The sequence below is a fragment of the Symphalangus syndactylus genome, chromosome 16 (assembly GCF_028878055.3).
Source record: "Symphalangus syndactylus isolate Jambi chromosome 16, NHGRI_mSymSyn1-v2.1_pri, whole genome shotgun sequence".
NCBI classification, from domain to species: domain Eukaryota; kingdom Metazoa; phylum Chordata; class Mammalia; order Primates; family Hylobatidae; genus Symphalangus; species Symphalangus syndactylus.
Window position 1 is genome coordinate 46,147,440 of NC_072438.2, and position 15,969 is coordinate 46,163,408.

The window sequence follows — 15,969 nt, forward strand, 5'->3', positions numbered from 1 at the left end:
TGATATTTGCCATATGGTAACTTTTCAATTTTTAATTAAGAAGTAATCTGATGCTGGCCAGGCTTGGTGGCCCACACCTGTAATCCTAGCACTTTGTAGGCCGAGGCGGGCGTATCACTTGAGGTCAGGACCTGTCTGGCCTGTCAGGACCAGCCTGGCCAATGTGGCAAAATCCTGTCTCTATAAAAAAAGAAAAAAAAAAAGAAAATTAGCCAGGCAGGGTGGCACAGGCTTGTAATTCCAGCTACTTGGGAGGCTGAGGCAGAAGAATCACTTGAACTTCAGAGACGGAGGTTGCAGTGAGCAAAGATCACACCATTGCACTCCAGCCTGGGCAACAGAGCGAGACTTTATCTAAAAAAAAAAAAGGAAAGAAAAAAGAAGAAATCTGATGTTGATACTCGGGACTCTATGAATATCCTATTCCTCAACAACATTTCACTCCATGGTTTTAACATTCTTTCATGAACCGGGCCGGACACAGTGGCTCACCTGTAATCCCAGCACTTTGGGAGGCCAAGGTGGGCGGATCACCTGAGGTCAGGAGTTCAAGACCAGCCTGGCCAACATGGTGAAACCCCGTCTCTAATAAAAATACAAAAACTAGCTGGGCATGGTGGCTGGCACCTGTAATCCCAGCTACTCAGGAGGCTGAGGCAGGAGAATCGCTTGAACCCGGGGGGCGGAGGTTGCAGTGAGCCAAGATCACGCCATTGCACTCCAGCCTGGGCGACAAGAACAAAACTCTGTCTCAAACAAACAAACACACACAACATTCTTTCATGAACCTTGCTTTAATCATTACTTTGTAGATTGCAAAATGGTAAATTTCTAATCGGATTATTCCTTCTACATTTATTAGCTGGATTCTCTTAAAATTGATGTTTTATAATTCATTATTGTCACTATGATATTGTTCCTTTTGACGCTCAAATTGTTTCAAATTTAGTCAGTGGGACCCCCTCAAGCTGTTTCTGTCTTTTCCACATTTCGCTTTCAGTTTTTAAGCACTTCCTTATTTTCTGGCACAAGATGCCCCACCATCATCTCATTCTTCTCCTGGAAAAAGCCATTTCTCCAAGGAGTACAAGGTCCTTTTGGTGGGGAACAGGATTTTAGAAACAGCTCTGGGAGCTGGGGTTGGGATTGGGATGCATCATCTTTAACAGAAAATTAACCTCTTAGCAGATTAATCATACACACTTGCTGAGACTAATGCTTTCTGAAGGTTTTTAACGTTAAGACATTTTTATTTGATCTTGCCTTGCCCCATAGCAAGACTGCCTTTTATAAACATCCTTTCAATACCACGATGTTCTGAGTTTTCAAAACACTGAAACTGGCCATCTAGGCTAGGAGGATTTTACTCAAATAATTAATTATATACAGATTTAACTTCATGCTCACATGATCAATGTTCTCTTAGTTTAATGTTCTAGATAACTGGTTGGCAGATGGCAAATGGGTAGTGATATGGTTTTGTAATTAAACTATGAAAGATGACACACGAAAAAACAATTAGAGGGAAAATATTTACCAAAGGTTAATTACAGTTTTTTCCTGGCGTATTTAAATTCTGTCATGAGGGGAAAAAAGTACTTTAAAACAAGTACACAACTTTCTCTTTCCCTTATTAATCTTGAATTTGGAAATGTTTTTAAGGGCTTTTAGTTTAGGCTCAAGGGCCTAGCAGGCAATTATTGCCACTAGGGAAAATACCCAAGTCATGACTACATTGTGTTTGTACAGCGCATTAGAGTTCCCAGAGCACCTTCCCAGAGTCACTGAGTCCTCACAGCACACCTGTGAGGTGGGTGAGATTACTCCGTCACTATATAGTTGCCAAGCCTGAGTTTCAAAGGGGCAGAACTCGAACAGGAGTCCAGGGCTCTCTCCTTCGTGGAGAGACACAGAATGAGACACTGTCAGATCCAAGTGTCAACCTTGGGAGTTTCTGGGGATAGTCTACTGTCCTTTCCACCCATAACCCAAGTGCCTTGCATAGAAAATGTGTCAGCATTCTGTTGGATGAATAAATGCTATGTTCTCACAGGCACATGGGTCGGGGAGACATGATGGATGCAAATGTGTTATCACTTGGACTTTTCTTTATTTCTTTTTTTTTTTTTTTTTTGAGATGAAGTTTTTGCTCTTGTTGCCGAGGCTGGAGTGCGATGGCATGATCTCAGCTCACCGCAACCTCCGCCTCCTAGGTTCAAGCCACTCTCCTGCCTCAGCCTCCGGAGTAGCTGGGATTATAGGCACGCGCCTCCACGCCTGGCTAATTTTGTATTTTTTTTTTTTTTTTTTTAGTAGAGACGGGGTTTCTCCGTGTTGGTCAGGCTGGTCTCAAACTCCCAACTTCAGGTGATCTGCCTGCCTCGGCCTCCCAAAGCGCTAGGATTACAGGCATGAGCAACCACGCCCGGCCTGGATTTTTTAAATAGAAGTTAGAAATTTGCATTCAGCAAATGCAAGGGGTCATTGCCTACCCCATCGCACGAGCCTTTTTAAGGAATTGTGCATAGGGTCAACTAACCTCCTCTTCTCGAGAAATCTCTACAACAGGAATTTCAACTTTGTCTTCAATTTATGACAGCGTTTAGAATCTCTTTTGTAATTGCTTTTAACTGAGTGTACACCAAGCCAATTTCCTGATGCATTTGAACAGAATCACATCAAACCCCACCATATATAACCTAGGGTTTAAAGTCAAATGAACTGGAAAATGGCTTCCCAGTGTTTTCTCAAACAACTTGTTTTCCAAGCCAGGGCCTGGGTGTGGCTCCTTCTCTGTTTTCTGGTCTCCCTGGGAGATTTCAAGGGCTGGAAGAGGCCTGGTGTGGTGGCCGGTAATCCCAGCACTTTGGGAGGCAGAGGTGGGCAGATCACTTAAGACTCCGTCTGCCAGCGCATGCTTGACCTGAATGAGCTTGTTTTTCACAGCCCGAGTCTGTGGCTTCGTCCCCACAGTTCAGCGATCCTCACCTGTACGTGTGGAACGCCACTGGTAACAGACTGTTGCACCGAGTGGAAGGGGTGAGGCTGAAAACACGACCCGCTCAATGCACAGATTTTGTAAACATCAAAAAACAACTTGAGATGTTGGCAAGAATGAAAGTCACCCACTACCGGTTTGCTCTGGATTGGGCCTCGGTCCTTCCCACTGGCAACCTGTCCGCGGTGAACCGACAGGCCCTGAGGTACTACAAGTGCGTGGTCAGTGAGGGTCTGAAGCTTGGCATCTCCGCGATGGTCACCCTGTATTATCCGACCCACGCCCACCTAGGCCTCCCCGAGCCTCTGTTGCACGCCGACGGGTGGCTGAACCCATCGACGGCCGAGGCCTTCCAGGCCTATGCTGGGCTGTGCTTCCAGGAGCTGGGGGACCTGGTGAAGCTCTGGATCACCATCAACGAGCCTAACCGGCTAAGTGACATCTACAACCGCTCTGGCAACGACACCTATGGGGCGGCGCACAACCTGCTGGTGGCCCACGCCCTGGCCTGGCGCCTCTACGACCGGCAGTTCAGGCCGTCACAGCGCGGGGCCGTGTCGCTGTCGCTGCACGCGGACTGGGCGGAACCCGCCAATCCCTATGCTGACTCGCACTGGAGGGCTGCCGAGCGCTTCCTGCAGTTCGAGATCGCCTGGTTCGCCGAGCCGCTCTTCAAGACCGGGGACTACCCCGCGGCCATGAGGGAATACATCGCCTCCAAGCACCGATGGGGGCTTTCCAGCTCTGCGCTGCCGCGCCTCACCGAGGCCGAGAGGAGGCTGCTCAAGGGCACGGTCGACTTCTGCGCGCTCAACCACTTCACCACTAGGTTCGTGATGCACGAGCAGCTGGCCGGCAGCCGCTACGACTCGGACAGGGACATCCAGTTTCTGCAGGACATCACCCGCCTGAGCTCCCCCACGCGCCTAGCTGTGATTCCCTGGGGGGTGCGCAAGCTGCTGCGGTGGGTCCGGAGGAACTACGGCGACATGGACATTTACATCACCGCCAGTGGCATCGACGACCAAGCTCTGGAGGATGACCGGCTCCGGAAGTACTACCTAGGGAAGTACCTTCAGGAGGTGCTGAAAGGTAAGGGCGGGGCCCCTTCAGACAGGGCAGAGCGAGATTCCTGTTACCTGACAAGAACAATGAGAGCAGCAGGTTGGTGCCTGACAGCATCCGATTTGTGGCACCCAAGTCCTGTCAATTGAATTTTGTCCTGAAAACTGGCCTATGGGATTTTTGAAAAAAATTTAAAATCATAGAAGTAACACATACCCATTATAGAAAACTGGGCACATGGAGAAGTTTTTAAAAAATCACCTGAAATCTCACTCCCCAGGATAAACAGTCACTATTTTGGATTACTTATTTTCAGCATGCTTGCTAGGCTTTAAAAAAGTTTGTGGGTAAATAGGTGTATAAATTTATGGGATGCATGAAATGTTTCAATACAGGCATGCAATGTGAAATAACCACATCATGGTAGCCTAAGCGAGCGAGAGTGGGTAAAACCAACTGTGATTCCTGGGCTGCACCAAGAGCACATCTGAGGTTCACAATCAGGCCAAATAGGCAGCATTTTTCTGCTTGTGACCCTTTAAACAAAAGTGACAACCTTCACTGCTCTGCTCCTTAAATTTGCTTTTTCCTCCAAGAGTTTTTGGATTGTTTATGGATCAAGTCTCACTACAAATTTCTTTTAGACTTAAATTATACATATTTTCACCTTCTCCTTTACATAGAATATAAAAGAATAAATGTCAAAAAAAACCTCTAATAAAAATCACTACCTTTATTATGGGCATAATTTTAGCTTGTTTCAATGAAAACTGAATTCTTCTTCAAAGATATTTCATAGTCCATTTGTGATTAATGTTAATTTCTGATCTTTTTCAGCATACCTGATTGATAAAGTCAGAATCAAAGGCTATTATGCATTCAAACTGGCTGAAGAGAAATCTAAACCCAGATTTGGATTCTTCACATCTGATTTTAAAGCTAAATCCTCAATACAGTTTTACAACAAAGTGATCAGCAGCAGTGGCTTCCCTTCTGAGAACAGTAGTTCTAGATGCAGTCAGACCCAAAAAAATACAGAGTGCACTGTCTGCTTATTCCTTGTGCAGAAGAAACCACTGATATTCCTGGGTTGTTGCTTCTTCTCCACTCTGGTTCTACTCTCATCAATTGCCATTTTTCATAGGCAGAAGAGAAGAAAGTTTTGGAAAGCAAAAAACTTACAACACATACCATTAAAGAAAGGCAAGAGAGTTCTTAGCTAAACTGATCTTATTTGTCTGCATGATAGACAGTTTAAAAATTCATCCCAGTTCCATATGCTGGTAACTTACAGGAGATATACCTGTATTATAGAAAGACAATCTGAGATACAGCTGTAACCAAGGTGATGACAACTGTCTCTGCTGTGTGGTTCAAAGAACTTTCCCTTAGGTGTTGACATCAGTGAATTCAGTTCTTGGATGTAAACATAAAGGCTTCATCCTGACAGTAAGCTAGGAAGATTACATGCTACATTGCTTCTTAGTTTGATGAACTGTATTCCATCATTCTGCTCTAGCTTTCATCTCTACTAACAGCTACTTGTGGTACAATAAATTATTTTTAAAAAGTAAAACTCTGGGCTGGGCGCTGTGGCTCACACCTGTAATCTCAGCACTTTGGGAGGCCGAGGCGGGGAGATGACCTGAGGTGAGGAGTTTGAGACCAGCCTGGCCAACATGGTGAAACCATGTCTCTACTAAAAATACAAAAATAGCCAGGCGTGGTGACAGTGGCACCTGTAATCCCAGCTACTTGGGAGGCTGAGGCAGAACTGTTTGAACCCAGGAAACAGAGGTTGCAGTAAGCCGAAATTGCGCCACTGCACTCCAGCCTAGGCGACAACAGCAAGACTCTGTGTCCAAAAAAAAAAAGAAAAAAGCAACAGCAAAACTTTGTTAGACTCTACAGCAGAGATTTAACACTCTTCTTTAAACTGGATAGTCAGTGATAGATAATATATATTCTGTCACTTCTAATAAGGTGCTTTCTCCTTTAGGTCAGGGTGGTTCTAAAATGGAAAGAAAACACAATAGGCTAAGTAGTGCTTGTCTAAGTCAGTTACAAAACAGACTCTTAAGAGGATCCAGCCCTTCAATTTTCTAACAACAACAAAATCACCTACAGAATATCTAATTTGTGATCTTTTACTAGATCTGATTTTTTAAAATAATGTAATTTCCGGCCAGGCACTGTGGCACCGCCTGTAATCCCAGCACTTTGGGAGGCCAGGGTGGGTGGATCACCTGAGGTCAGGAGTTCGAGACCAGCCTGGCCAACATGGCAAAACCCCATCTCTACTAAAAATACTAAAGTTAGCTGGGCATGGTGGTGGGCACTTGTAATCCCAGCTACTCAGGAGGCTGAGGCAGGAGAATCGCTTGAATCCGAGAGGCAGAGGTTGCAATGAGCCAAGATCGTGCCATTGCACTCCAGCCTGGGAGACAGAGCAAGACTCTCTCAAAATAAAAAATAAAAATAAAAGTAATTTCCAAAACCTCATCTCATGGAAAGATCACAGGATGAAGGAAAGCTAGACTCAACTCTGTGAATAGAAGTTGCTATACTGTAAGTAAAGCAACAATTCAGAATACTGAATGAGTTTACATTGTTTTATATAGCACCCTTTTGGGCTAGGGTTAATAACTAGATCTGACTTGGATAATTTGACATTTTGGGAAATGAACTCTGTCCTTGAGACTTATTCAGTGTATTTTAAACATCCGAGGAAGAAAACTTAAATATGCACCTATTTATACCTATTCTTTCTTTAGGTCAACATTTAACACCCATTGCACACAGTAATTTGTCCTTGTCTGCTCACTCCAGCAATTTAGACCTTAACAGTCACAAGAGATGTTCTTCTGTTACAAAGCCTTAGTAAATTAAGGCAGTTTTGATTATATTCTAGGTCCACCTATGTCTGAAGCTAAATTCAGTACCCAATTGAAATTCTAACTGCTAATGAACAAGTTTCCAAAATACTGTAAACAATTAGTCAATTTAAGTAAATGCAAACATGATGAGAAATCAATTTGCTATTTGGCCTGGCAAACGGAACAGTAAAATTCTGCTTTACTCTTCTCTAGTCTCCTTGGCAGTTTTGAGGTATGATTTTCAAGGAATTTTTTAGTATTAATATCTCCCTCTGAGAACTATGTACCTAAGGTTATGCATACAACTAGTCAATTCTGTTTTTATTACTGTAACTATGTATAAACAGTAAGTCATTTAAAAGAATCACTTGGCTGGGTTTTTTTCCCCTTTGTGCCACACTGATTCACCTTGACCGAAGAACTCCACGGAAAATTCTTTAATGTCAACTGGGCAACTCATTAACCTCTCTTTAACATCAAGGTCTTAAAAAAAAAAATGGTCAGCCACAGGAATAACAAAAACCTGGAATTTATCTTTCAGGTTTTGCTTTCTCTCTCACTTTGTTTAAAAGTATCTCGTACTCACAGTTCACAAATCTATTAACCTTCACTATGCCTTTTTCACATTAAGAGCTTACGCTTAAAGCATGTCCCCCTTTTCTAACTTGCTGGTTTACCATAAACTCCCCTAAATACAAAGGTCGGCCAGGTGCGGTGGCTCACGCCTGTAATCCCAGCACTTTGGGAGGCCGAGGTGGGCGCATCACGAGGTCATGAGATCGAGACCATCCTGGCTAACACGGTGAAACCCCATCTCTACTCAAAAATACAAAAAATTAGCTGGGCGTGGTGGCGGATGCCTGTAATCCCAGCTACTCGGGAGGCTGAGGCAAAAGAATGGCGTGAACCCGGGAGGCGGAGCTTGCAGTGAGCCAAGATTGCACCACTGCACTCCAGCCTGGGCGACAAAGCGAGACTCCATCTCAAAAAAAAAAAAAAAAAAAACCATCAAAGGTCAACCAGAAACTGATAGCTTTTGAAAGGAGCAAGCAGGTAAGATCTTTGGAGTTTAAGCTTTTCTGAGATGTGTTGTGAAAAATCTAACTTGTGTTTATTGTATATTCAATGTAACAACCTGGAAAATCACAACTATATTTAAAGAGCCTCTGGAAAATGAGGCCAGTACAGTGTGACTACATGTTTAATTTTCAATGTAATTTATTCCAAATAAACTGGTTCATGCTGACCACTTGTATTCAACTAACAACCTGGTCAATTTTAACAACTGTTGAATGTGAATGGGTTTGGCATTGTAAATGGGCTCTGCCCCGACTGCCTCCCCGAATGCCCTTCTGCCTAGTTGTGCACCAACTTGGTACGTTACTTCTGGGTATATTTTCTCAAAAAATGTGGCTCAGGTGTGGTGGCTCACACCTGTAACCCCAGCACTTCAGGAGGCCAAGGCAGGCGGATTGCTTGATTCCAGGAGTTTGAGACCAGCTTGGGCAACATGGCAAAACCCTTTCTACAAAAAATTAGCCAGGCGTGGTGGCACATATTTGTGGTCCCAGCTACACAGAAGGCTGAGGTGGGAGGACTGCTTGAGCCTGGAAGACAGAGGTTGCAGTGAACCAAGATCACGCCACTGCACTCCAACCTGGGTGACAAAGACCCCATCTCAAAAATATGTGGACGCCTACATCTAAAAATTGCAAAAATAGTGCACAAGTGCTTATCCATAGCAGACACAGAAGAATTAAGTTTTCCCTGGAGAACTAGGCTCATTTATTATACCCAAGTTATTAAAAAAAAATCACTGTTTAGCTACAACCAGTCTCTTATCTTATGAAGGTCAGACCCAGCATGCCAGTCCATTTCATGCTCAAAGAAATCTTATTTACTCCCACAGCAGCTACTACCCATAAGCTGATCCTCTCATGAGCATCTCCACCCCACTAGAATATTGCCGCTTGGAAATTTCTCCCACAAGCCTCATACTGTTTTGAAATCCTGTCAATACCTTCCCAAAATCTCTCTCTTCCAGTCCCACTGCTATTACCGAGTTCCTTGGCAATCCAGGAAACAGCTATATGCCATTGTTCTGGTAGTTTGAATACACCAGAGTACAAAAATTACATCCTTGTGAAGGTTACATCCTAGCAGAAAAAAGCACATCATCAATTCACAACAAATTGTAAATATTAAAATTACAAATGCTATGGACAAAAACAAGTGGAGAAGGGTAAAAAGACAGTAGGACAAGCTTAAGGAGCGGGTCTACTATTTTTAATAGGGTGGTCAAGGCAGGATTCACTGAAAAGACCTGAAGGTAAGTGAATTAGCCACATAGCTCAGCTGAGAGCATTCTAAAAGGAAAAAGACAACTTAAATGCTTAATGGCAGAGTGCTTGGCATCGAGGAATAGCCAGGTCAATTCCGCTATAGTGCAGAAGTCAGAAAAATTGAGTTAAAAACGGCTGCAGGTACAATGGGGAAGCTATTTTAAAAAGAAAACAGGGAAAAAGAACCTGTTGCAGTGCTATAATCCATTTCAAAATCAGTACCCCGGCTGATGCTGAAAATTGACAGGAGAGGAAGATGACCAGTTAAGACTGTCACAGTAATCCAGGTGAAATACGCAGGTTTTTGTTTCATTTTCTACATTGTAAGAAATTTGTATCTAATGGACCCATATTTCCCAACCTTTCGGGCATGTGATCTTACTTCATGTTGATCCCATTCATCGCCTACAACCCCATCCCAGGTATTTCTGAGCAAATCCTAGATTTATGATTTCCTCCAAATTTCTTAAAAACCTAACCACATAGTCATCAAACAGCAACTCCTTAATGTATGTTCAATTAGTGTACTTGAATCCAGATCTAAGATGTATAGGGCATGGTGACCCATGCCTGTAGTTCCAGCCCTCTGGGAGGCCAGAGGAACACTGAAGGCCAGGAGTTCAAGACCAGCCTGGGAAATATGAGACCCCATCCATACTTAAAAAAAAAAAAAAAAAAAAAAAAAAAGACGTGATGGTTCCTGCCTGTAGTCCTAGCTACTAAGGAGGCTGAGGCAGGTAGGAGTATCGCTTGAGTCCAGGAGTTTGAAGTTACAGAGCTATGACTATGGCACTGTATTCCAGCCTGGGCAACTGAGTAAGACATTGTAAGATCCAAGATAACATATATGCCAACTGATTGCTACCTCTGTCCTTATATTTAATCTTTCTGATAAAGTACCGGACCATACCTTACAATGAAGGTCCTTAGCACGTTTTCCTGATGCATTTGATCAAGGATGAGTGTTAAATTTTGCCTTAGAAATCGTAGTTTCCAGGCCGGGCGCGGTGGCTCAAGCCTGTAATCCCAGCACTTTGGGAGGCCGAGGCGGGTGGATCACGAGGTCAGGAGATCGAGACCATCCTGGCTAACACGGTGAAACCCCGTCTCTACTAAAAAATACAAAAAAATTAGCCGGGCGTGCTGGCGGGCGCCTGTGGTCCCAGCTACTCGGGAGGCTGAGGCAGGAGAATGGCGTGAACCCAGGAGGTGGAGGTTGCGGTGAGCCGAGATCACGCCACCGCACTCCAGCCTGGGGGACAGAGAAAGACTCCGTCTCAAAAAAAAAAAAAAAAAAAAAAAAAAAAAAGAAATCGTAGTTTCCATCAAATGAGATGTAGAATTCACGACGGTTTGGGGGTCACCATGTTGACCTAAGTCTAGTTATGGTGGCCTGGTACCGTATTTAAAGTGTAATACATGGAATTAAGAGATTATGGAAGGGTTATCAATTTTTAAAAACAAGTTCTAGGGTACGGAAGTAAATGGCTGAGGTAAAGGACAAGATTATTGAGACCATGAACCAAACCAACTACACCTTCTAATTCTAACTGATGCTGTATCACTTTGTTCTACTCTGCAGCTGTTTTTTCCACCGGTGAATAAGACAACATTTGCCTTACCAAATATTCAAATTCATGCCTCAGCAAATTTAGACACTTTCAGGGTATTCCTAAAGTTCTATATGCAATGATGAACGGCCTCATGTTTGCCTGTCACTGGTACAATATTCCTCTTGCCTAAAATATATCCTTGCTATTCCTTCAAGAACCAGATTAAAGCTCCTTGTTCCACGAGGGAGAAAAACTAGCTAAAAAGGATAACCGGTTTAAGAAGAAGGTCCAAATCAATAGGTCTTTTATTGTATCATTTAAATATCACAAGTAGGTCTTAAGTGTCATCTGGCATCTTCTTTCTGTAGCCAGGTAACTGTAAAAAAAAAAAAAAAATCTGAAAATCCCCATCAATACACTTGCCCAGAAAAGTACTAATCTTTTTTCTGTACTATTCTAAATAATCTAAAACATACCTCAAGACTATGACTTACTAATTCATAGTGAACTATACATAGTAAAATGCATGCCAATTCCATCTTTTATTCTGTCAAATTTACTGTGTTCCAGAATGCTTAACTCTCCATTTTCTATTACTACAACTTCAGTTTAAGTCTTTTAGTAAATTAAGAGCTTCATTCAACGAAAGCAGTAATAAAACTTGTAAGAACTTACCTCTTAGATCTTATTCATCAGCCTGCTGAACAGTTCCTTTTTCAGAGACATAGATACCATCCAAAAATTTCCTGATATCCTTGTTTTTAACTGTTGTGGCTTGCTGAATCAAAGCCGCTATAGGAGTGAAGATAAAGCAATTAATATATCAGCCTAACCCATCTTAAAAAGAAAGTATTTCATTATATGCGCTACTTAAAATTTCAGAATGTGACCTTTTTATTTTCACAGTTTAAAAAGCTAACCAAATAAAAATTAGCAAAATACTGTATTTTAGACAACAAGATTTAGACAAAATCTTGTAGGCATTAGACATAGTAAACATACAAACCTGAATTTGAAACAAGCTCAATGTCATTTCCTTCAAGGATTAATTCATCTTTCTGGGCTTGAGATACTGAACAAGCAACACCTAAAAAGGGAGAGGGTATTTGCATAGCATTAACACAAAACCAGATCTGTGTAAAAAATATTTAAATTGCAGAGGCACTAATTTATTCCATGTAAAACTCCACGCACCAAAAGAACCTTTTCTTAAGATTTTGAGGCCGGGCGCAGTGGCTCACGCCTGTAATCCCAGCACTTTGGGAGGCTGAGGCGGGCCGATCATGAGTTCAGGAGATCGAGACCATCCTGGCTATCACTGTGAAACCCATCTCTAGTAAAAATACAAAAAATTAGGTGGGCGTGGTGATACGTGCCTATACTCCCAGCTACTCAGGAGGCTGAGGCAGGCGAAGTGCTTGAAGCCAGGAGGCAGGTTTATTTTTTACATATGGGTTCTCATTAAATGTTGCTGACCATAGCTAGTATCAGAGTATTTTTGGAGAGCCATTATTTTGATACTAAGAATCTCCCTTCTTCCCACCCCTCCCCACCCCAATGGAATCAAAATGCATCAAGAGGCCGAGCCAGGTATGTTTTAAGAGGTCGAGGTGGAAGAACTGCTTGAGCCTGCAAGTTCAAGACCAGCCTGGACAACACAGCAAGACCCTGCCTCTACAAAAAATGTAAAAATTAGCTGGGGCCAGGCACCATAGCATTCCTTGAAATCAGCCTGGGCAACGTGGCGAAACAGTCTCTACAAAAAAATCAAAAATCAGCTGGATGTGGTGGCAGGCACCTGTAGTGCCAGCTAGTGGGGAGGCTGAGGTGGGAGAAACACCTGAGCACGAAGGTGGAGGCTGCAATGAGCTGAGATCATGCCACTGTACTCCAGCCTGGGCAACAGAGCAAGACCCTGCCTCAAATAAAAAGCACTAAGCTTTAAATTTTTTTAAAGCTACTGTGTTTACTATGTATTATGCATGCACTGTTGTTTTTCAACTTTAACTCATTTAATCAAAGATGTTTGCAATTTTAAGCTGCAGAGAGATGATATGCCCAAGGTGGACAGTGAGAGCTGAAATTTAAGCTAGGCTATTAACCACTACTCATGTAGTTTTCTCTTTAGATTTTAAAGGTTCTTACCACAAAGAAATAAATGGAGCGATGGATGTGCTTATTAGCCTGATCTGGTCATTCCACAGAATATGCATGTGTTGAAACATCACATTGTGCTCCATAAATACACACCATTATATACACCTTTTGTAAATTTAAAGTCTTTTTAAAAGATTTCATTTGCCAAGTTAAATACAACCACCACTGCAACCTACTCCAATGTAACAACTTTCTGAAATTGTAATCGATATAATGATATAAACCCTTAAGTAGCACCAACAGTTGTAAGTGTAATCAAGAGATAATTCTAAAACAAATCTGGTTTTACTCAGCACAAACACAAAACAACAGCTAACTAAAGTATGGAAGTTGGGAGTGGAAAAGGAGGAAAAAAAATATGAAGAAAAAATTTCTTAATTTTGTCTGAGGGTATGCACATACCTGGTCTCATCCGAACCCTGCGGATGTATTTTTCACCCAAGAAATTTCGGATTTCAACAAGAGACCCATTCTCCTGGATAACAACGTTGATGGGGAAGTGAGCATACACAGACCTCATCTTGTAACGGAAGCCCTATGTTAAATAAATAAGCAAGCTATTAGCAATGCTGAGGAATACTTTTAACAGTTTTAAAATTTTCTAAGATGCTTATACTTATTTTAAAATGTAACACTCACTGTCAAGATTTTCTAATAACTGTCACCTGAACCAAGCCTTATAAACATTGTTCTGTCTTTTCAGTGGACTGTAAAGCTCCTTGTGGAGGCTTTATTTCACTCTCTTATGCCCTCAATGAACAATGCTGCCTTCTTTTAATGAGAACTCCAAAGCCCTGATCTTAGACATTAGACTAACATTTACTGAGTTACTAAGGTACAGCACATGGCAGAATTGAGACCACCAAGCCAAAGGCAGGCCCCCTGCCTTCAAAGAACTTAAGGCTAAGAGCAAGGGTAGATGGGGGAATCTTAACAGATTTATAATAGATGTACAGGGTGCCATTATCAGGTGCATTCTAGAAGGTATAATACAAAGAAAACCATTTCAGCATGAACTTTTTATCTTGAGGGGAGAGATGGTGGGTTGGAAAGAATACATACATTACGGCAGCAGACAGAAAACTCAGAAACTACATCTTTTTCTATCCCAACAAGGGGTCCTGATGGTGAGATTTGATTGGCAACTAGTACTGCAACTGTAGATTTCCTATCTTAAAAAAAGAAAATTCGGAAGGTGTGAAAATTCATCATTAGCCTACTTTTTAAAAGTTGCACCCATCTAGCCATGCATGGTGGCTCATGCCTGCAATCCCAGTACTATGGGAGGCCAATGTGGGAGGATCGCTTGAGCTCAGCCTGGACAAAATAGCGAGACCCTAGTCTTGATTTTAAAAAAAAAAAAAAACCAACAACAGAAAAAACATGTTGTATCCATCTGGTCTTTGCTCTCAGCTCTATCTCTTAAAGACCCAGAGATGCCTATTTTTGCCAAGTTCTTGTGTATTACACGAAATAAAATACATAACCCATTCTCTGACAGAGACACTTCTGCTGTATAAAGCACAGGTTTGAGAAACCTCCCTTTCCAAAACAAGGAAGTCTAATCCATCTGCTTACCAGTGTAACACCCTTGATCATGTTCTGTACATGACTACAAATGGTCCGAACGGTAGCCAGTTCCTTTCTGTTACCCCACCATTTGTCAACCCGGAGCTGTAACAGAACAAAAAAATGTATTCTTTCCAGAAATATGCAGGCTTAAAAGACAACAGACCACTTACTGAATTACTTTAAGACTCTAGAATTAACCCTAATCAAAGCACATGGTTTTCAACCGGAAAAATCCAACCACCTATAAAATCTCCCAATAGTTAAGCTTTGTACAAGTTGCAACAAACTTCCCTTCTGGAAAATTAAATCACCAGGTTTAAATGACCTACTGCCAGGTCCTAAGATTTTTACAAAGCGATCACTAGGAAAATAAACCAAACTTCTAACACCATTAAGACGTGTCACTAATGACCACTACTACATTTGAGCTTTATATATAATTGGCTGTGTTCAGAATCTGGTTTTTCAATTTCACTAAACAGGCTGGTATTCTCGACAGCAACATTTAAAGTTAAGCACTGAACCTCAATTCGAAAATTGTTAAAGCAACCAAATGTGATGCTGCTATAAACCACCTTCCAACGAGCAACTGAATTATCAGAAGAAAAACCCTCACCCTCTTTTTTTTCTTTCCAAGAAGACTGAGTTCTACATTGATGTGATTGAAGTCCCTCCGCAGGGTTCCTCTGGGGCCCTTCACGATAACTGTGCGTCCCTTCAGAGTAATGTCGACTAGAAGAGAAAACACACTCGTCAGGCCACACAACGCTTGGAACGTGCAGTAAAGATGTAAGTAAAAGTGAAGTCTCATACCATTTTCTGGAATGTCGACAGTCTGATTGCTGAGAATGGTCTTCATTCTGAAACACAAACACTGGGGGTGAGGCCGACGCAAGGCCCGTTTTTCCACCAAACTACGCCGCACAGAACTCCACTCCTACCGGAGACTGCCAGGCGTAAGTTCCAGACAGGATGTCGGAGGACGGGAGACCGACAGCGGGCCCCAGTGTGTCCCAGGCTGGAAGGAGCAGCCCCAAAGCGAGAATTACGAGGCCCAGCAGTGGAACTCCCGCTCAGCCCAACCCTGGACGTCCTATGCGGGCAGTGCCATCCCGGCAAGACTGAGGGGCGGGAATAGGCCAAAAAGCCCAGAACAGGATTCGCATCCGGCGCCGCCAGGCTCATATGGCGCTTGCCGAGCTGGGGGACAAACAGGAGAAGGTTCCGAGAGTAGGAGCCGCGCCGCAGCCTTTCCCAGAGCAGATGGCTTTAGATTCCCAGTACCCCCACGAGCACAGAAACATCCTTACCTCGGAGTAGACGCAGCAAAGAAAGAACGTCTGTCGTCATTACGCACTTGTATCTCGTAAGGGGCCTGCGTATTGCGTCATGAATGCGCGACGCAC

General features: G+C 42.9%; 2 protein-coding genes across 3 annotated transcripts in view; one reads left to right on the top strand and one right to left on the bottom strand.

Annotated features, from left to right (window-relative positions):
• KLB (klotho beta) overlaps positions 1 to 9,323 on the top strand; it is a 69,568-nt gene extending 60,245 nt beyond the window's left edge. The window contains exons 6-7 of the mRNA XM_055246004.2: positions 2,947 to 4,090; positions 4,901 to 9,323. Of these exons, the coding sequence (XP_055101979.1) occupies positions 2,947 to 4,090; positions 4,901 to 5,286 (1,530 nt within the window). The 3' untranslated portion in view covers positions 5,287 to 9,323. The remainder of the gene's footprint in view (positions 1 to 2,946; positions 4,091 to 4,900) is intronic.
• A 1,785-nt stretch (positions 9,324 to 11,108) lies between these two features.
• Positions 11,109 to 15,969, bottom strand: RPL9 (ribosomal protein L9). 2 transcript variants are annotated; one of them, XM_063619856.1, is made up of 8 exons: positions 15,874 to 15,969; positions 15,377 to 15,423; positions 15,180 to 15,295; positions 14,570 to 14,665; positions 13,394 to 13,526; positions 11,841 to 11,921; positions 11,510 to 11,626; positions 11,109 to 11,210 (listed from the first exon to the last, which is right to left on the bottom strand). In XM_063619856.1, the coding sequence occupies exons 2-7, from the start codon at positions 15,420 to 15,422 to the stop codon at positions 11,520 to 11,522; spliced, it is 579 nt and encodes a 192-aa protein (XP_063475926.1). In that variant the 5' UTR covers position 15,423; positions 15,874 to 15,969; the 3' UTR covers positions 11,109 to 11,210; positions 11,510 to 11,519. The 2 variants fall into 2 exon arrangements, with proteins under 2 accessions (XP_063475926.1, XP_063475927.1); XM_063619857.1 differs by having other exon boundaries at positions 15,505 to 15,896.